At 37.6% G+C, this 22113-nt stretch overlaps 1 protein-coding gene across 1 annotated transcript in view; it reads left to right on the top strand.

The window, feature by feature from the left end:
• The window catches only part of ptpro (protein tyrosine phosphatase receptor type O), a 71696-nt gene that overhangs the window by 12880 nt on the left and 36703 nt on the right, over positions 1-22113 (top strand). Inside the window, exons 2-10 of the mRNA XM_088923928.1 lie at positions 5831-6104; positions 7523-7681; positions 7969-8121; positions 10540-11043; positions 11397-11558; positions 12635-12852; positions 14757-14877; positions 17282-17475; positions 17979-18090. Of these exons, the coding sequence (XP_088780054.1) occupies positions 5831-6104; positions 7523-7681; positions 7969-8121; positions 10540-11043; positions 11397-11558; positions 12635-12852; positions 14757-14877; positions 17282-17475; positions 17979-18090 (1897 nt within the window). The remainder of the gene's footprint in view (positions 1-5830; positions 6105-7522; positions 7682-7968; positions 8122-10539; positions 11044-11396; positions 11559-12634; positions 12853-14756; positions 14878-17281; positions 17476-17978; positions 18091-22113) is intronic.

The following is a 22113-nucleotide window of genomic DNA, read 5'->3' as shown; positions in this document are numbered from 1 at the left end:
CCTCCTTCTTCTGTTCTCCAATGTAATATTCCACCTTTTTACTGTTCCCTGCCCCGTCTTCTACAGTATACTGTCGTAGCTGGGGAAAGCTGGGAATGTTCCAGGGAAATTCTAGCCTCATAAGTTGACCAACCTTCTGGTTTCCATGTGTTTGGGTTGTAGCTAGATTCCTCTGGGTTTGTAGGCTGCTTGTGTAATCGGATATCTGAATGTCCAAACACCCGTTATCATGTGTGTTAAGCAGTTTCATCTGCAAGATTAAGAAATAAATAAGTTTAAGAAACAAAATCAAGACAGATGATGGGTAAAGTGGACAAGTGGTTACAGTGTTTGCAAAAACATAAACTATAAATATATGATGTGAAACATTCAACATAAAGAAGCTAGTTAAGTTAGAAAACAGCTTATAAGCTTATGATAAAATTTCACAATGCACCAAGAGCTCATTTAGAATATTTTAACTTACTGTATGTTATAAAATAGCATGTTACAAAAATGATCCAGACACATTCCCAGACTCAAATATATCCTATACTGGAACAAATAATAGGTTTATTCCATGCTGAAAAGAGAAGAAAGAAAACACATTTCGGCCGTGGAGCCTTCTTCAGGTGTGAGCCCTGAAATCTAAAGGTGGTTTTGTCATCACTTCTGTTTTTTGTGCACTTTATTTCATTCATTCTTCTTATCTCTGTCTTCATGTTGAATTTGGAAAAATTGGATTGGTTTAGTAAATCCCTTCCCGGATATGTAATGTTTTAATCTCCTCAGTATCTTTTTTTCAATATTAAAAGGATTCATGTTTTAAATCTTTGATCTTTCTGGAGGGCAGAGATATTATTTTTTTACGTCAGAAATGATATTGGTCTTCAGGCTACACTACAATACATTCAGTCCTTTTAGGCTATTTGTCTTGGTTTAATTGAACACTTTACATTAGAGAGTCCTCTAATTCTAGTTCCGGAGAGTCTTGTACATCTTCAGTGGCTGAATAATGTTAATAATGAATAATGATAGTTAGTCCTGACTACTTAAACTAGTATTTTATTCACATAAATACTTGAAAGTCAGGTGAGCTTATTTAAAAACGCTTGTAATGAACTGGGATGACATTGGGGTGAACTGTACAATATTTCTCATAAGACATGACTACCCGCTACATTTTCACACACAGTCTGAGTCATGCAAGATTGTACACTCTGCTTGAGCAGTATGTTTTAGCCATTAGGAAATGAACCAAGTGGTTATAGAAGTTTCTTTAAGAGTATATGCACTGTTAATATTAAATATAGAGATGAAGCTAGGAGAACAACACACACATGCAGAGCATGGCAGTGGTGCAAGGAGTGTCAAGGTACACATCTTACTTCAATTGCTCTTTTTTGTTGCCATGGCAATAAAAATGACAAGGACCGTCTTCGATCTCTGTGGTCACCATGAACACAGCCTGCCAGATGAAGGCACCGTTTTATCAAGATTAAAATGTAAATATTGGCATTTTGGAAAGATACTGTGAGTCAGCCTGAAAAGGGCGAATAGATGACCTTTATTTCCTTTGAGAAGCAACACTAGGCAGGATTAGCCCCCTGTGGTGATAAAGTAATGATATTCAGGCTTGCTTTAAAACTCCGAACTTGGTGCTTTTATTATACAAGAGAAAAAAGAGAATAGCTAGAGGGCATGCTTAATTCAATAGCCATGTGCCATCATTTCCTGTGTAACAGGTGCCTGGCAAAAAAGTATGTTAGTCTGTTTTTACAATACAGGAATCAACTCATTTAAAAAAAAATACTTTGCTCTTCAACTACACAACTAATTCATGCCATTCTTAACAGGAACATACAGTACGAGTAAAGGTTATGCTTTTACAAAGGCAGTAGATGACTTTGTTACTACTGCCAGTGAGCAAAGTCAGAAACATGTTAAAGCAGATTTATTTAGCCAAGACTTTAGACCTTCTGTGAAATGTAATTTACAGTATACAGTATATGTGTTCAGAAAGAGAGCAGCAATGGAGAATTAAGGACAGGGTTTCCATATTGTCTTACTTAGAACCTCAGTATCTTCTAGGTTTCAATCCATCTTAGCTCCTAATTATTTAAAGCTTTAAATCAATTGATAAATTGTTGACATAATTTTTAATAAAAAATACTGGGAATTGCAAATTACATAGAACAGTTCATTCTGGAGCCTTTAAGTACTAAGAAGTTAATATTAATATTATTAAGAAACTGGAAATTATTTTGGTATTTTCAAATCTATATTCATTCAGATAGTCATTTAATTAAGATAATGAGAAATCTTTTCAAGATTGATGGGTCAAGAGGACGAGTCTGTAAAAGCCCTGATTTAAGGACACTGAAAGAACTTCATCTCAGGGGATGGGAGAATTTGTGTTATATGTAATTAATCACAAGGGTGAGAGTTTTCTGCTATTCCCAGTAAAAAAAAATCATAAAGGTTATTGTAAGGGACAGATCATATCCGTTAACACCTAGTTCATCACGAAAATGCTGCACAGGGTCCATCACAGGCTTGACATTATCATTTTCTTTGTTTCCATTGTCTGCTACAGTACATCCACAATCACCTTTTCACACCACCACAAACATCTGGCCTTCCTGCAGTCTCTGTGTCTGTGTTAGTTTCTAAACCCAAGGACAGTCTGAGCAGTCAGTGAGCACTGCAGGCTATTTGTTTCTCACCCACAGAATGTGTACAAAGTCAGTTGAAAAAAAAGTGTCAGTGAGGGATTGCTTTATACCTAGAACTGTGAAAGATTAGCTTCAAATTGTGGTTCTACCTATAAAAAAAGAAAATAACATATTGAAAGAATTAATAGGAAGTCTGAAGTAAATGGAACAACAGTGTGGGAGGCAGAACTCCTACATAATTAGAGATTCATAAGAATAACTGTTCTGGAAACAATACTGTTTAATTTCTTATGGATGGATAAGTAGGTATGGAATCTGCAAAAACAAGGTTATACCAAGAGTACTTAACACTTTCATTTAATTAAAATACCGTCGTAGAATAGCTGGACATTGTGTATTTTTGTTGTTATTACAAATATTACAACATAGCTTCTTGAAAGAAACAAAGTGTAACAGAGAGTAACAAAGCTTGAGTTGTATTAGAATGTTTACAACGTAAAAATTGTGGATTCTTTCATTTTTTGAGCAGTGCTTTCATACCAGCATTTCATACAGTAAATGTTAATTGTGTACAAAAGCTGTGAGATACTGCTTTGTATTTGCATGCTTGTATCAATACAGGTTGCTTTATAATTAAATCCATCAAGAGTGAGGGTGTCACTGCTTAAGTTCATTTTGGGGCTGGACACCTTCTGTATGGAGTTTCCATCTTATTCTTTGGTCAGATGGGTTTTCTCTTGTCTCCAGTTTCCTCCCCCCTTCCAAAAACCTATCTTAATCAGTGTCTCTAAATTGCTGCTGTGTGCTTAGCTGTCTGTGTCTCTTGTGATGGACAGGTGTCTCACCCAGAGTGTCTTCCCAACTTGCACCTGTGCTTCTTGGATAGTGTTTGGAATAGCAGGAATAAGCAGTTTTCTGATAATGGATGGATGAATAAGTATAACATCTAAACCTACAGTATATCACAGCTGACAGAGAATATACTGAGTAGTAGAGATACAGTAACTGAGAAGTGATTATTAACAGATAAGGAGTGGCATGGTGGTGCCTTGTTTCACTGGGGCCCTGGGTACAACCCCTGGGGTGCTCTCTATGTGATGTTTGTATGTTCTCCCCATGTTTGTGGGTTTCCTCTGGGTGCTCCAGTTTGCCCCCACAGTCCAGAGACATATTGGTAGATTAATTGACTAAAGTGGCTCTAGTGTGAGTTTGTGCATGTTTGTGTGTGCCCTACATTTGACAGGCATCCCGTGAAGGGTGTATCCAGCCTTGCGCCCGTTGCCCGTTGTCAGGATAGGTTCCGGGTCGTCTGTGATCCTGTATTAGATGAAATAGTTATATGGATTAACAGATAATAGAAACAAGATATAAGTAATTATAAACAATCTATTAATACATTATTGTTGATGGATTACACCTTAATCCAATTATCACACAATGTTTGTTAGTAGTTATAGCATACAGTGTTATTTGAAATAATAAGAGCTTTGTTAAATAAAGTTCATAATGCTATAATTAACTTTATTTTAAGATTAAAGTAAACAAAAGAAAATTTTAATTCTAATGTTTTATATCCGTTAATACCATAATTTTTCAAATATTTTAAGATTTTTACTATTTGCTTAGAATGGAACACTACACTGCAGTATTTCCAGTATTAGCACAAAATACTATGGGTTGCTGTTAGTGATAAATTATTTTTTACCTGTTGTCATAATTTAGATCCATAAACTGTTAATCCCTAAATTGTTTAGCAAACAATTTGTACAGTGGGAGTAGCTAGAGACACTTGAGTTGGAGGCATTCATTGGAGTTACAATGCATTGCCAGGCCTCTTAATGAACAGGACAGGCTTGTGGAAGAATGATTTCTGCTTTGTGTAACATTTGTATTTTGTTTCTACATTAGTGGTTTAATTTTGATTAACAGTCAAAAAAGTATAACAGTGAATTCTATTTTTGCATTAAGTATTTTAGAATATTGGTCAGCTATTTTGCATTGTGTTTAGTGTTATGCATGAAGTACTACACATTTTCTGCATCTGTGGTATTTTATATATTGTCATTATTTGTGCACAAGTTCACTGAAGCATTATTCAAGAATATCATGCACTACAAAATCCCCAGTCGACAGCAATTCTTTCAGCAAGCCACCCCAGATGATTGTGGTCACCTTATCTGTACAGTATGTTTGTGAAAACTTCACTAAAGTGTTTTTGCTTCCACCATTAGCATTATTTACATGCTACATTTATGTAGCATAATTGGGAAAGGGCTTATTCAGAGGCCATTTGAGTTACAGTAGTTTGCCTGCCTGTGATGCAAAGGCATTACTGAAATCTCTTTTCACTGTTGTTTACTGTCAAATGTGTCTGATTTCATCTAACAGGAATAGCTGGAGGGAGCAGGGCTTCATAGTATCAGAATATACAGGATTGTAATCGGACCCGAACAGAAGCACAAATTCTATAACAACCTATCACAAACAACTTCCTCGGGGTGACAACAAGCCGAGAGAGTAGTATGGCAAAGCTGAGTGCTTTCGCAAGACTTACTGACCAGAACTAATGCCATTTCTATTTGCCATATTGATCTTGTCATCTCCTATAACAGCACTGCTCAGCAGATTACGTAAGAAGCTATCCACAAAACAGTTGCCTTGTTCTGATGTCAAATCAAAACAAGTGATATTTACAGTACAACAGATTTTTCCCCTCTAACTCTTTACCTGCGACATAGTTTTCTATAGACTTCAGAAGCTTATTTCAACGTTATGAAGCCTGTCACACTGACATTCTCACTGGTTTCATTTGTACCTGTGAAAAGCCGTTCTGTCTTTCAAGACAGGTTGGCTTTCTTGTTTACAATGAAATTGTCATTGGCTTATTATTGGAGGAAAAAGATTTTAAAAATAGCTGGGTTTTAATTGGGAGACCTACAATTTTCAGTAACAATTTGTGTTGTTACAATTACAGTTAAATATTATATATGGAATTAATATACTTTTAATGCCAAAATTAGTCAATAAAAATACATAAATCCTACTTTTAAAAAATACATCCTTTCTTTGATCTTGTTTATAAAAGCATCTGGCCATTGTTGTTCAGGAAAAAAAACTCAGTCTAGAGAAAATCATGTATGGTCTTAGCTAATGAATCTTTTTATTTTAATTTCCAGGCCACTGTGTCTTTTCTAGTCCATGTCAGAGATGGCAACATTATCGTGATGTCTTTGGAGCCTACAGACCTAACTGAAAATGCAGTGGCCTATGTGGTAAAGGTCACTGGAGAGACCAAGCCTTATTTCCTTGAGTTTAAGAATCTCAGCGACGCATTGCCTGCTCCTATAGTCTTTAATGCCAGCTACCACGGCCTCTGCTATGTCATGACCCTCATGATGAAGAACACCAAGGTGGAATTAAAACCGGTCAAGTCTGTCACTGTCCTGACAAGTGAGTAAAGCTAGATGATTTGATTACTTGTCACTGTGTCTATTTCTATTCAGCAGCAAAAAAATAAATTTGACGGGACTGTTAATTTCCAGTCTGTTCTATCACCCATTTTCAGGCTTCATTCATAAAAGGGTATAATGCGATTAGACGTGTGCCCGCCAAAGATAAGGAATGCGTAATGAAACGCTGTATTCACAAATCAAACTACAAAAATAGGTATCTGAAAGACTTACTGGCACATTCATGAACGGTACACGTGTATATATGTGCATGTGCTGAATGTGTGAAAATCACAAAAATGTATTCAAATACTGTGGAAAGATAAAAAGTAATAACAGTAACAATACACAAAAAGTATGAAAAAAACCTTTTAACTATAAGCATCACCCAACTTCCATGCGTATTTGCATTGTTACACATCTGGTATAATGAGCTGAAATCCTTATAAATAGCTGCCATGCAGAGCACGAGTAGGCACTCATTTTCAGTAGAGAACGTTGCAGCTATCATAGGAAAGAAGAAAGGTCCAGAAGGACAATAGTACCCAGAATCAGCACTACCTGGATTGTCAGAGGAAAATACAGGCTTCTGTATCTACAGTATACAGTATGTATCCTCACAAGAGATACAGGCAGAGCAGAAACACAGTACTGGGACTATAAAGCAGAACCACTTGATTTACCAACAGGCTCACTTTGACAACTGTGCCTGCTTTTAGGCTGTGCGGACCTGCAACATTGTGACATTTCCTTTTTTAATTCTCTGGCCTTTGGATATTTGCACATGCTATCCTTCTTACATTCCTGCCATATTCTCAGTTATCACTATTTTTTATAGTCAGTGGCACGTAAGTACAGTACAGTGTACTGACTTTTTAAAGTCTTCACAAAAGCACTGGAGACAAAAGTGAGAACAATGACAAAATATGAATTAGTAAAAAGTCTATGAAAATTAACCAGACATTACAGGTCATGAATAAAGTGTCATATAAAATACTGTGAACATTGGTTATGAAAACATTAAGATTTTGTCAATAAATTGATAATACCACATTATTAATATTATTAATAAACCAACAAAATATTACATATTAATTAACAGTGTTTAAAAATTAATTTACATGTTATTTTTTCATGCATTCTTTGCCTTTTTTAACCTGTGCACTTATGCTGGGTTTCCATTAGAGTAGCATGTTTTATTTAAAGTTTTTCCTCGTTCGTTGTCACTGTCAGAGATGAGTCTAAAAATAATTGTTTAGCTACTAAAAATAATAATTTAAAATTCCACGTTTAAAGAAGAATGTTTTCTCTATGCCCCTTATATATTGTTTTATTATTTAATACCTATCACATGTATTGGATTGGGTTGGAAGTTCATCATCGACCAGCATTTTTTATGTTCAATCTATTGTTTCCTAGACCCTCTTCCAGTGAACAGTGTGTCTATTCATGACTATCAGCCCTCCCCTGAGACTAGCGTAGTCTTTGAGATCAAGTGTGCAGAGAAATACAATGTTTTTACAAGAGTAAACATAAGTTACCTGGAAGGAAGAGAGCAGCGCTCCATGCTGTACAAAGGTATGTCACACTGCTTGCATGTTTTTCTTTGTTAGAATCTACAGATAACAATAAGCAGTGAAAGACCCTGAAAGATATAACCAAGACGATATAATTTATTGGGCTTATTCAGATCATTGTATGCAATAGTAAGAATTCTGTTGTTCAAACCATTTCCTTATAAGTATTTTACATTTTACAGTAGATGAGTTATTTAATGCTGAGATATATTAATAACTAACTACTGTATGTATATTAATAACTGAATGGTATGTAAAAATTAATAAGGTCTTTTATGGTTATTCCAGATTTTTTTAGGGGAAAAACCATTTTCAAGCACTGGCTGCCTGGAATGTGCTACAGCAACATCACTTTCCAGCTGATGTCTGAAGCCACTGTCAACAAGACCACCCTTGTTCAATACAGTGGTGTGGGTCACGAACCCAAACAGCACAGAACAGGTACTCTGGATTTCACCTGTTTGGGAGTTTTTACTATAGTTTTTTTTTATTTTATTAATATTTAAACTTAATATTTCCTTGTCATACTAGACTTTTTTCACTGAACATATCAGAAAGTAGATATTAGAGGTTCTATTTAAACGTAGAACTATAGGCTTTATTCTAAGACATCTGTACCTTTCTTCCCTTTTCACCTTCCTATCAGACACAACTCTCCACACACACTCTCTGCTGATTCTTCTGAAGAGTTCCCAGCCAAAACTGTTAAGTTAGCATGGCTAGAACATCTCCATTTAAATATCCGCAAACAATACCACAAGCTTACAATAAAAGGTCATTTATTCATTGTTATCCAGCATCACGATACCTTCTAAACCTATAGTTTTCTAGATCCTGGTACCCCAATTGTGTTGCATGTGTAAATCAGTGAAACATTTCTCTAAAACAAAACTTCAAATGCATTAAAACATAAATACATTGAAAAATAAGGCATTGCTAATATTTACAGATCTTATGCTGTACATTACTAAGAATTTTAATTTTTCCTGAACATTTTGATGCTCTGTTGAATATGTGATTTTACACAGTATTTTATGTGCATGAAATCCCATGGAAAATGAGATGGAGACGACAGATATGTTTTGTATTATTGTTGGTAGATGTTCTGTTGTAACCACTTGCAGATTTGTAAATGAGCCTCTATATACTGTATAAAGTGTTTCCACATGCCTGTCAGGGTATAAACATTAACAAACCATTTTTGTCAGGTGGGAAGACAGTTCCAGTACCTGCAAATTGCTGTTAATGGGACTCGCACATTTCTCAAAATTGACCACTGCAAATGTGAGACTTTCCCCAAATGCAAATTGATTTTCCGAATGAGCTGCAATTACAGTAATGTATGATGCATCAGTACAGTTTTACCACTCCCAAATCAAGTTGTGCTACAATTTGTACTGTATGGCAGAATCTTGACAGTAGTCCATTATACATACTAATGCAACATAAAGTATAGGTGCAGTACACGTTGATATTTGGTGTTCTTGCTCTTTAAATTTGATCAGTTCTTTTATGCGTGTGTATTACACAATAGTTTCCAAATCTTGAGTGGAATTTTTTCATGTCCTTGAGATTTGATTTTTTTTCAATAACTCATAAAATAAAATAGTAAATACTTTATACTGTTTGAAGTTTACATATCTATCTCTGTCTTCATAATTAAGACAGAGATAGATATTAACATCCAGAAATCTGTGTTGACTGGTACACAAAACACATAAAAGAAAAGCCCCAGATTTCTTTTCTTCTGATTAATTTTTTTCTTATTTTATTGAATTTCTAAACATAATACAACAAGAACAACATTAAAAATTCTACCTCTACAGTTAAACACACCAAGAATTTCCCATTTCTTATCTCAGATAAGTAGTTCTGCACACACGCCACTGATTTTATTATATAAGACTGCTTTTAAATTAATCTGTGAATTTGGAGGTCCATAGTAAATCAAGTATACTGCGCAGTTCAGTTTGGGTTAGTTGTTTATGTCTGATCCAAATTCTGATACTTTTGACTTATCCATGTTATGTTCTTGTGCCTGAATGTACGTTTTGCTACAGTATATGCAGCTATATGTCCGCCTCTTCTACAGTATCTTTCTTGTCACTCTGGAATGCTGTGTATCTTCAGAAGCTGTATTTGTTGTCATGTTAGCCATGTTACAGTAGCTCCCATTACCTCATATTCACCTGATAATGCAGTAGTTTCTATTTATTGTATTTTGTTGCCAATATTCCTGGTATTTAAATATACTGTAGGTGTTGAATTACCATGGTGCTTGGATATTTCTCCTTGGGATTCTCTTTTTGGCTCTTTTCTCTTATCATCTCTCATGCACATTTTCTTTGGTATCTACCCTCTTCCATCATCAAGTGTTTTAGAATTGCTCTGATCCTTGCCTCAAACCTTTCGGTGCCCTTCTTGTTCAATCGTAATCCATTACATCTGTACAGATTACCTTATTATAGAGAGGATTCCAGTGGCCAAAAATGCTAGAGCTTTCTCCAGCACACCATTCCTCAGCAATGTGTTATATTTATGGTTTAATAAGAGCTTGCAGATGGTAAAAAACTTTAAATCTCCCAAACTGCTGTGCAAGGGGAGCCTTATTACCGCTTCTGTAGTGAGTGTTTGCTGACAGAAGGCAAAGGAGGTGAGGGAGTGTGGGGAATGAGGATATTAGGAAGGCACATTTGACGTTTATTTCATCATGAATTACTTGTCACTGACAGGCATTTGAGAAGTGTAATACTTTTCAAAAACATTTGAGAAGTCTAGTGAAAAGTGTACACTGTGTTATGTTCAGGCTGATCGCAGATAGCTACCAGCTTATATTTGCTCCTTGTGTCTCTCTTGCAGTACCAAATCCCCCCAACAATGTCACCCTGCAGATAGTGCAGTTTGGCAGGGGCAGCCTGTCAGAAAGGGCTCACAGCAGATCTCACACCAGGAAAGTCAGGGAAGAGGTCAGACTGCTGGAGGAGGAAGAACAAGATGAAAACAAGGAGGAGCTTATGAGAGACGATGAGATCGACACCAGCCAGCGGCCCCGTAACCTTACACAGAACCTGAATGAGTCCTACAGTTGGGTGGACTATAGCTACAGTAATGGTACAGACTATGAAACCACCACTCAACCCTACTGGCCACATGTGGGTACAACAGCCTCCAGTGATGAGGATGAGTTTGTCAACCAGGTGGTACCGGAGTATGATGATCAGAATGAGCTAGGCTCTGCTGGGGACTTGCCCTTACCCTTTATACCCTCGGTCAGACTCCCCCCCCTGCTACTGGAGCTCCACTGGCTGCCCCCTCACCCTCCCACTGCTTTTGATGGCTTCAACATCTACATCTACAGGGATGGTATGTTTGTGTCCGCACTGTGATGTGACAGTTTTCAGAGATCGTCCAATTTAACAAAATATATGAAAAAGACAAAAACCTACGAAACTGCACTTGACATAGTGTAAGAGGATGCAATGTTACTGGGCATCCTGAAATCACATTTGTTGTTCTTTTGTGTAGTGACATCACCTACTGTACACTGTAAAAGAAAAAAAATAAGTGTGGTTAGATAAGTATGAAAGAGGTTCATGTTTTGGACACAAAATTGATGGTTGCCCTGACTTCTATGAATATGACATCATAGTTTGTTTCTATAAGTCTAATATTCGATATGTTATTATATTCACATATTAGATATTTTGCTCCTGCAGGAAATTCTACAGAAGTGGCTACTGTAGATGAAAACGTTCATGAGTTTTTTGCTGAGTTGACAGAACCTGGGACTTATGTAGTCTCTGTCACGACATTCAGCTCATCTGGAGACTGTGAACCCCGGGAAAGCACAAGTCACAACAGCTTCACTTTTTATCTCAGTAAGTTATCCCTTACACATATGCTAGCCACTGCTATAAACAATAGTCTAGCTACTTTTACAAGTTTTTAAAGGACATAAGTTCAGAACTCCTAATTACTTGGAGTTCATTTTTTTGTTAATTTGGTCACTTTTAGTTCCTTTTTATATTTAACTTAATTGAAAGCCAATAATTATTTCCAGTATAAAAATTAATCAATTGAGAAGCATTTAAAATTAAAATATATATATATACTGTACATACCAGTATGAAAAATGTGTTGGACTTCTGTGCAGTACTGTAACAAATATCATTGTCTTTGAGCTGAAGTAAAGCAGTCAATATTTTGTTTTATGGTCAGATCCAATCCAAAAATTTTGGATTGATTTGCTAGCAGAGTGATTAGATTATGACTGCGTAATATTACCTGGATAGATTTCATTTTTTGTTTAACATACAGTATAATTTAAAATGTACACAGTAACGTGTAAAACCTCCAATTTACATCACAGAAAAGACTAAATTTCCAGGTTTGTGCAGCGCCATGTTCTGCGTTTCAGAATGAGACAACAAATCTGTGATGTGAAGCGGCCCTGTTACATTGTAAGCAAGCAGGCTTGTGAATACATCTCTTTCAATCCCATAGAAATAGTGCTCTCGATTTTGAAACAGTTTTGCCAACAAATACTACATACTTGTTAACCGCATGCAGATCACTTTGGAAACTTTCTGCCATGAAACATCTGCTGCACAACCTGTACTTCTTTGCTCATACATCCCATTACATTATTCATATTATTACACATCCAAGTGAGCAGGAAGGACTGCTTCACGTGGTAATTCTCGCATATTCTCGCTCTCACCTGTGGTGAGACCAGGAGTTGAGACAACATGGTGACTTGGTGACATGGTGATGGAACTTTCACAAAGTTTGCCATTTTGTGCTTAATTCAGAACTTGTACAATTTTTGACACGTCAAAACACGAAAGACACGAAAGAAACTTTGACTACAGTTCCCCTTAAACCAAAAAATAATTTAATACATTCAATAGCACACTGTGTGCAGCATATCAGTGTACTGTATCTTATCTTGCAGGTCCTAGTGGTGAGTGGTTTGAAGAGTTGAAGGAGAAGCCTCAGGATATCAATGTGAGGATACTAAGTTCCAGTGCAGCAGAGGTATCCTGGGTTCCATCCACAGAGAGCCACAACACCACCCTGGTGACAGTGATCTCACTCACTTGCCACAAACCCAACCTGAACCAGAGGATGGAGAGCAGATACTGCAGTGAAGTAAGCACAGCTCCCAGTCAGGTATCTCTTCAAGGCTAGCAGTACAGCCAGCCACCTCATACTGTACATACACTACAGTACCAAGCAAGATCTCGAAAGGAAACAGTGTCACTCTGTTCACTGTAAATAACAAACAGATTGCTGATACTGTATTTCACATAAGTAGCACAATTATTGGAGTCTTAGCTACTTAAAAGTTGTACAGTGTTATAAACTTGTGATGCAGAGGTATTAATTTTACATATCATTTTATGCTAGAATAGGAAAGAATAGTAAAGAAACTGCAAAATATGCCACTATTGAACGCCCCTAACACCATGGGGCTTGTCTTTGCTAGAGTGGTACATAGTTTTCTTCACCAATAACAAGTTATGGCTTGCTTGGCTGACTATGGCTAACTGGTCACTGGAGAGCATAGAGAGTGTTGACTCCACCCTGCTTCAGGTACCATGGGACTCACTGTGGTGCCTTCACCCTTCAGCCCTCCATGTAAGGGGTCTATCTCATTTGTGCCTGATGTGGCAAAGCAGATGTCTTTGCTTTGGAGGAGTCCGAGATCTAGACGACCCACTAAGCAGCACCAGTGGCTTCCCTGTCAGTCTTCAGGAGAGAGTCTTGTCACCGCTATTGACCTCAGGGGCCCTGGATAACAGAGTTGCAGCAGACTTTGGATCCTGTAGATTCTAGCAGTGCCCGCTTGTGGAAGATAGATTGTTACTGGATTTTGATTTCCATCTGTTAAGCCAGCATTTGTCCTGGATATTGCTTCTGCAAAATGTGTCCGTGTTCTCCACGCACTTTCTTTATCTGGATTTTTCTGGTGATGACTAGACACATCCAGAAGATTCCTCCCAAAGCTCAAAGCTGAGAGTGCAGTTCATTCTCCCACAGAAAAAGATTTTTGGAAAAGAATTATTACTGTATATGCTTTTTAATTTTACCAATGCATTTAGACAAACAATTTTGGAATAATATTCAGCAATTTGAGAAGTGTATCAAAACCAACAAGACAGTTACAGTATTTATTTATTTAAAATAACACTGCATTATCTGCAATACGGGTTTGAAACATTTTTTTATTCAGACTCATATATGACTTCTCATTGTATTTTACATACATGTGCATGGAACTGTACAGATCTATGTAAAACTTCAGAAATATGAGCTACAACATCTCACTAGTTAATCACCTATAAACTCTGAAATGTTTGTGATAAATGTTGTGTGCAAAAATCTTACGTTTTCAGTGCACAATCGCTATCAATGTATTTTGTCTATTTTCATTGCTTGTCTGATCTTTAGTTGAAGAAAATATGGTTGTTCTGCAAATAAAGCATGAAAGTGATTTTAGGTTTTTTACTTTAATTAACTTTAATTGATGTACATTTTGCCTCTGAAAAATAGTATCCTCCCAGGAAGATTTCTACACTGTGTTGCCATCTGAACTTGTAATAGTTCAAATAGTACTTTTTATTCAGCTTCACAATCTACTCCAAATTGATAAAGGTAAAAACTGCTGAAATTATGTAAATAAAATAGATCTTAATTAAAATGAGAAGATTCTCAGTTGTGTAAGTATTCAATTCCATTGCTAAAGAAACCCTAAAATCAATAAAATGTGTTTTAACTTCAGAACACTGAATTTCATAATTTCATATCTCACATTGGGATTGACCATAGTGACCAAAGAGCTTTTGACAACTCTCAAATGCAGTTTTGCTAGGGTTGACATGTAGCCGAATTGCCATAGTAAATTCAGCATGGAGTTCAGATGTGTATTTTGCCACAGTCCATTTTAGATCAGAGTACTGAGTCAGTTGTAGTCAATTATCAGTTGGGGAAAATATTGTGGATCTTTTGAGGTTCTCAGATTAAATTCACAATTCACCCTTTGAAATCAGATATGGGATACCTTCTTTTTCCAGGAAAACTCCACCAGTAACATCATCACAAACCTGACTCCTGGCGCTCAGTATAAGGTGGTTGTCCGTCATGTGAATGGCCCACTGATTGGTCCAGCATCAGATCCAGTTGTATTTGAAATAGGTAAGCATACCTGATATCTTGTTACCGATCTGTTCCCACTTTGCTTCAGAGAGGTAAATATTCTGTCATCCCGTCATTTAATTAATAATAATAATTGCTTACACTTATATAGCACTTTTCTGGACACTCCACTCAAAGCGCTTTACAGGTAATGGGGACTCCCCTCCACCACCACCACCAATGTGCAGCATTTACCTGGATGATGCGACGGCAGCCATAGTGCGCCAGAACGCTCACCACACATCAGCAATCAGTGGGGAGGAGAGCAGAGTAATGAAGCCAATTCATAGAGGGGGATTATTAGGAGGCCATGATTGGTAAGGGCCAATGGGAAATTTGGCCAGGACGCCGGGGTTACACCCCTACTCTTTTCGAGAAACGCCCTGGGATTTTTAATGACCACAGAGAGTCAGGACCTCGGTTTTATGTCTCATCCGAAGGACGGTGCCTGTTTACAGTATAGTGTCCCCGTCACTATACTGGGGCATTAGGACCCACATGGACCGCAGGGTGAGCGCTGCTGCTGGCCCCACTAACACCTCTTCCAGCAGCAACCTTAGTTTTTCCCAGGAGGTCTCTCATCCAGGTACTGACCAGGCTCACACCTGGTTTTGAAAGAATCACAAGCCTGAAAAATGTTAAAACGTTAATTTTATTTTTAATTATAGACATAATTTTGTCTACAATCCACTGGATCTAAAATGAAGGCACCTCTTCCTTCCTGCTCTATATGTTGTGCTTTATTTTCCTTTACAATTAATATCATTGCTGTTGCAACATCTTGGTTTACATCTCATTAAGATTCTGAACTTCTCATCCTGTTTGTCAGTCTGTCATTTTTTGGCCAAGCAAGTTGGTGCCAAATTGTATCTATAAATTAGTTTGATCAAAATCTGCCTAGAACATATGGAACACCATACTGGAGTTCCCAGAGGAAAAATGCTCTCACTCCTCTTTGTCACATTCTGTGTCCTAGCACCTTCCTACATATTAATCTTATAATAGAATGCTTTTGGGTGTAAGTGACTAATGCAATTTTTGGGTTTCACTGGTGTGACAGTGTTGCTGCATTCCCTTTTCCAGTGATGACTCTCAATTTACCATTAATCTTCAGGCATGGTGCACTACAAGGTTGGGGACAAACTGAGATACCTTTATGTTGCATTTGGTGACATTCAATAAGATGAATTGATCTTATGGAAAAACATACAGGCAGGTTGCATTTTGCCAGTGGAAAACCTGTGGCCACTTTCCTCTTCCATCACCCATTCTGACCTGTCTGTATGACTGAATGTGCTTTGGATTTGTATCCAATACCCTCTTTAATTTTGGAAATAGCTGAAAAATAAAAAAATGTCAGATCACGTGAAGAAGTGAAAAACTACCATGTTTAAAAAGTGCAATTGGAACATTGATTACTACAGTATTTCAGTAACTCAACTCAGTCTAACACCTCTTAAAAAAAATGACATCTCCAGAACAGTGTCCCTGGTCAATGTACTGAGGCATTGGTTTTAGAAATTCTGTTTCAGAAGGAAGGGTGCCACCTAGTGGTCCACTAACACCACTAGAAGCAGCAAGCTGTTTTTTCTTTGAGGTCTCCCATCTCAGGACAGTAGTCGAGAGGTTTGCTTAGCTTGTGGGATCTGGTTACATTAAGGTGCTAATACTTCTGCTTAGGTATAAAATAACCCAGTGAAGGGTGATTTTTAGATTTTCCTTTTGGGAAGAGGTGGGGAAGTGATTATTTCATTAGTGGGTTAAGGTAAACTTAGGACATTTAAATAAATTTATTGCTATTCATACAGTATATACTGTAGAAGGAGGTAATATTAGTGCAGTTACTGTCACATGATCACAAAGGGTCTCCTTTTTGAAAAATGCATGGGTTTTCACAAAAAGATGGCTATAAAACTATAACAGGGATTTTAATTCTTATTCTAAATAATTTGGAAAGAATACCCAACCAGGCACCACACATTAGCAGTAAAATAAAACCAGACACTATGATTGTTGTGATTTTTGAAACTCTCTTAAAGAAATGTATTTTTACTAAAGCTTTTAATGGTGGAATTAACTTCTGATTTCTCTAAATCAGAATCTTTTTCTCCTTTCACTTTTTTGAAGGATAAGTTTATTAGCACATTTAAGTTTCCTTAAATGTGCTAATAAAATTTATTATTAGCAGTACAACTGGTAGCTTTAATGTTTATGAGATTGCATTGGCTTAAAGACTGATGTGAGACTGCATTAATGATTGATTTCAGTTTTGAGGAAGTTGTATCACAGTCCAAGGGTTTTAAGAACATTTTACTTATTTTAGTCTTCAAACCAAGACTGTAGCCCTAATATTGAAGTGAGACATCTGTATACAGCTAGTTGAAACCTTTTTGTTGCGCTTCAGAGCCCACAGGAGTTAGGGACCTGGTGCTTTATCCCCTGAGTCCAACAACAGTGATCCTTAGCTGGAGACGGCCTTACCATGTGGCATTCCGGAAGTACGTGGTGGAAATGTTCTTCTTCAACCCAGTGACCTTGACTTCAGAGTGGACCACGTACTACGAGATCGCAGCTACCCATTCCCTCACATCCACTGTGGTAATATGTTGTTTTACTCATTGTTATAAAATTATACAGTATGTTTATGGTAATGGACTGCTGATTTTGTAATATTATTTTGAATTTAAAATTATTTTTAGATTCAAATCGAACTACTCATAACTCCTAAAACATTAGTCATGCTGACTCATTGCTACATCCCCAATATAACCCCTGTTAATGATGAATTAGATACATTACAGTACACGACATTCAAAATATGCATCACAGTCCCATCTGTTTCTTTTTACATTGCAATCCCTGAGTGCAAACTGAGTGCAAACAGCTTTGTGTCTCTGGTACAGCAAGCACAGTGCTTTATGATTAAAGACTATGGAAGCTTCTAGCCCATACTATACCACTTGACCAACCCCAGGTAATAGGGTGGTCTTTGTTTCTGATCAGAGGCATTTACCAAATAAGCCACCCTGGGATTCAGGGACTCAGTTACATTGAATTGATAGTCTGCATTAGAGCACTGAGTGGTGATTGATTTTTTCTAGAGAGTGACTGACCTGCTGCCTGCCTGGTACTACAACTTCCGTGTTACCATGGTAACTTGGGGAGAACCAGAACTCAGTTGCTGTGACAGTTCCACTGTGAGCTTCATAACAGGTACAATCTAGTGTGACATTGAGACACTGAGACGGAACCTGATGTATAAATGCAGCCATCTAGAATGTGTGAGGTGTCAGTTGGTGTACTGCTGTAGGTACCACGGTGTCACAGACAGCAGCGCATCATGGCTTTTTTATTACTTCAGATAATATAATGCAGGACTCCCCTCTTCCACCAGCAATTTGTAGCCCCCACCTGGATGATGCCACGGCAGCCAAAGTGTGGTGCCAGTATGCTCACCACACATCAGCTATCATTGGGGAGGAGAAAAGAGTAATGAGGCCAATTCATAGATGGTAATTATTAGGAGGCCGTGATTGGTGGCCAGAGGAAAATTTGGCCAGGACAAACATCCCTACTCTTTTCAAGAAGTGCAGAAGTCATTTTAATGACCATGGAGAGACAGGACCTTGGTTTAACTTGTCATTCTAAGGACAGTTCCTTTTTAACAGTACAGTATAGTGTCCCCGTCCCTATACTGTGGCATTAGGACCCACACAGACGACAGGGTTAGCGCTTCCTATTGTTCCCACTAACACCTCTTCCAGTAGCAACCTTAGCTTTCCCAGGAGGTCTCCCATCGAGGTGCTGGCCAGGCTCACACTTGCTTAGCTTCAGTGGGTTGCAAGTTGTACGTTGCAGAGTGATATAGCTGCCTGCGATAAACAAATCATATTGTATGCATACTAGCAACAGTTTCGTTAAATACAGGGATTATGTTGTTGAGACAGGATATTGTTACCATATTGCTACCACAACTACAAATGAGATATGTCACAACACTGTATAACACTAACAGAATTACCCTTTTTAAGTACATATGATATACATAATTTTAATTATGTATAGTGTTGAGGAAACATAATTTTATTTTATATATTAATTATAAAAATATATTGTAAATAGTGGCTTTAAAAATATATATTTAAAAGCAAATAACCATGTAAAACACAAAATAGAAGACAGATTAAAATAAAAGTTACGAGTGATTTGTTCCATACTGTAATAATGGCATCTAGATGAAGGCTGTCTGCAAAAAGATGCTATTACTATAGTTGATGTACAGTATGGATATCTTGGGATATTACTTCACTGAATTCTTTAATGTGTGCGGCATGTCAGGAAATGTTTTCTTGTCCATGTATTCTGCTCATTCAGCAAATAAAAACTGCTGCTGCTAAGTGCCGTCGAGTCAGTGTTGACTCATGGCGACCCTATGAGGGGCATCATAGCTGTGGTTATTGTATCAGTCCATCGCATTGCTGGTCTTCCTCTTTTGCATTGGCCTTCAACCTTGCCAAGCATGATGTCTTTTTCTAGGGATCTATCACTTCGCATGATGAAGTATGAAAGTCAAAGTCTTGTCATTTGAGCTTCCAGGGCAACACTTAGGTTTGATCTCCTCCAATACTGATTGATTAGTTTTTCGGGCAGTCCACAGTATACACAGTATTCTTCATCAACACCATAATTCAAAGGCATTGATTTTCTTCCTGTCTTTTTTCTTTACTGTCAAACTTTCGCATCCATATAACGTTATTGAAAATACCATGGCTTGAATAAGTCGAGTCTTTGTATGCAAAGATACATCTCAACATGATCTTGTCTAGGTCCTTGTATAGCCATTCTGCCAAGAGCGATTTGTCTTTGAATTTCTTGACTGCTTGTCATTTCATTGTTGATTGATCTAACCAAGCTGAAGTTGTCTACTATTTCTATTTCTTATCTGTCAAGAATGAAATTTTTGATTTTACCAGTTGTCAAGATCTTTGTCTTCTTCACGTTAAGGTGCAAGCCCATTTTGAGACTACGTTCTTTGATCTTGATAAGCAGATGTTTCAGATCGTCTTCACTTTCAGCCAGTAATGTGGTATGGTCCGCATAGCGAAGATTGTTGATGAGTTTTCCCCAAATTTCACACCTCAATTTTCTTCATACAGTCCTGCCTCTCTTATGATTTGTTCCGTGTATAAGTTGAACAGGTATGGGAAAAGTATGCAGCCCTGTCTTACACCTTTGCCAATTTTAAACCATTCTGGATCTCCTTGTTCTGTTCAAACTACTGGTTCTTGATCGTTGTAAAGGTAGTGCATGAAAACTTATCAGGTGTTCCGTTATACCCATGGTTCTTAATGTGGCCCAGAGTTTTTCATGATTTACGTATTCAAAGGCCTTGCTGTAGTCCATGAAACACATATAGATATACTGTTGATATTCTTTTGTCTTTTCAAGGATCCATCTCACACCCGATGTCTCGATGACGACGATGATGTCTCTTGTTCCTTGCTCTTTCCTGAATCCTGCTTGCTCCTCGGGCAGTTCTAAGTATGGTTATAGTCTCCACTGAATGATCTTGAGTAGAATCTTGCAGGCATGTGAAATCGGAGCGATTGTGCGATAATTTCCACAGTCATTCAGATTACCTTCTTCAGGATTGAAATGAATACGGATCATTTCCAGTCAGTCGGCCATGATGTTGTCTTCCACATTTCCTGGCAGAGCCTTGTGAGTATTGTAACTGCTGCCTCTGATTGCTGTAATACTCGATGGGAATGCCATCAATGCCAGGTGCTTTCTTTTTTGGTAAGGCTTTCAAAGCTGGTTCTACTTCTTCTTTCATCACCAACGGTTCCTGATCGTAAGGAACAGGTTTAAACGGCTGTTGATCTGCTTGATCTTTGTAATATAATGACTCGGTGTATTCTTTCCACCTTTTCTTGATCTTCTCAGCGTCGTTAAGCATGAATCCTTGAACATCTTTTAGCATTCCAATTAGAGGCTGGAATTTTCCCTTTAGCTCTAGTAGTTTTAGGAATCGATCTTGTTCTTCCTCTAATATTTTCTGATTCTATTTCCTTGCACACATCATTATAGTACTTCTTCATTATAGTCTTCCGGCACTTTTCAAATTTCGGCTAAGTTCCATGGCTGCCTCTCTTTCCCCTCTGGCTTTAATTTCTCTACGTCTCTACGTTTCTGGACAATTTTCAAAAATTCATCAGTCATCCATTTTGGTCGTTTTTGCTTTGTCACTTTTTGCAGGGAGTTTTCACTTTCTTCAAGCACAACCTTGTTGATGTCTTCCCATAATTCTTCTGGTAATCTGCCATTTGTATTCAATTCGGAGAATCAATTTCATAGGCAGGCTTTAAACTCTGGTGGTATATTTTCAAGATCATACTTTGCTACACACCTAACTGGCTTGCTCTTTTGCAGCTTTAGCTTGGGTTTGCATACTAATAGTTGGTGATCTGTACAACAATCGGCTCCAGGTCGCCGCTTGAGTTGCTGGAAGAAGGTGTTTGCAAGAAGAAGCAGGTTGTTGGTCTTGCAGAACTCTATCAAACGTTCGCCCACTTCATTCTGTTACCAAGCCCATATTTTCTAAACCATTTGGCCTTCTTCTTTGTTTCCAACCTTTGCTTTCCAGTCGTCCATGACTATAAATATGTCTTGTTTGCATGTTCTGTCGATTTCAGCTTGCACTTGTTCGTAGAACTGAACAACTTTGTCCTCTTGTGCATCTGTTGTTGGCGCATATACCTGAATGATAGTCATGTTAATGGGCGTTCCTCTTAGACAAATAGAAATTAAGCGTTGGCTAACAGCATTGTATTTCATTACTGTTCTTGCAAGCTTCTTGATTATAAATGCGACATCATTTCTTCTTTGTCTTTCATTTCTGGCGTAGTATACTATATGTTCATCGGATTCAAAGTGTCCAATGCTAGTCCATTTCAGTTCACTGACACCCAACAAATCGAGTTGTATAGGTTCCATTTTGTTCTTGACCACAACCAGCTTTCCTTGGTTCATACTTGGTATGTTCCATGTTCCAATGTGTAAGTGATCTTTGCAGCTTCTGACACTCATTTCATGCCCAGCATTCACGTCCCGAAGGCGCTGACCCAAACTCATCGCATACTCTGGCTTTACTTTGAAGAGTTTTCAGCTCTTCCCCAGTTGCCCGTTTAGTGCCTTCCGACCTGAGGAGCTTACCTTCTAGCACTGTATCGCAAT

This window comes from Atractosteus spatula, chromosome 8, assembly GCF_055471065.1.
Source record: "Atractosteus spatula isolate fAtrSpa1 chromosome 8, fAtrSpa1.hap1, whole genome shotgun sequence".
Classification (NCBI taxonomy): domain Eukaryota; kingdom Metazoa; phylum Chordata; class Actinopteri; order Semionotiformes; family Lepisosteidae; genus Atractosteus; species Atractosteus spatula.
Note: the sequence above shows the minus strand (reverse complement) of the source record. Positions and strands in the feature narration are given on the sequence as shown.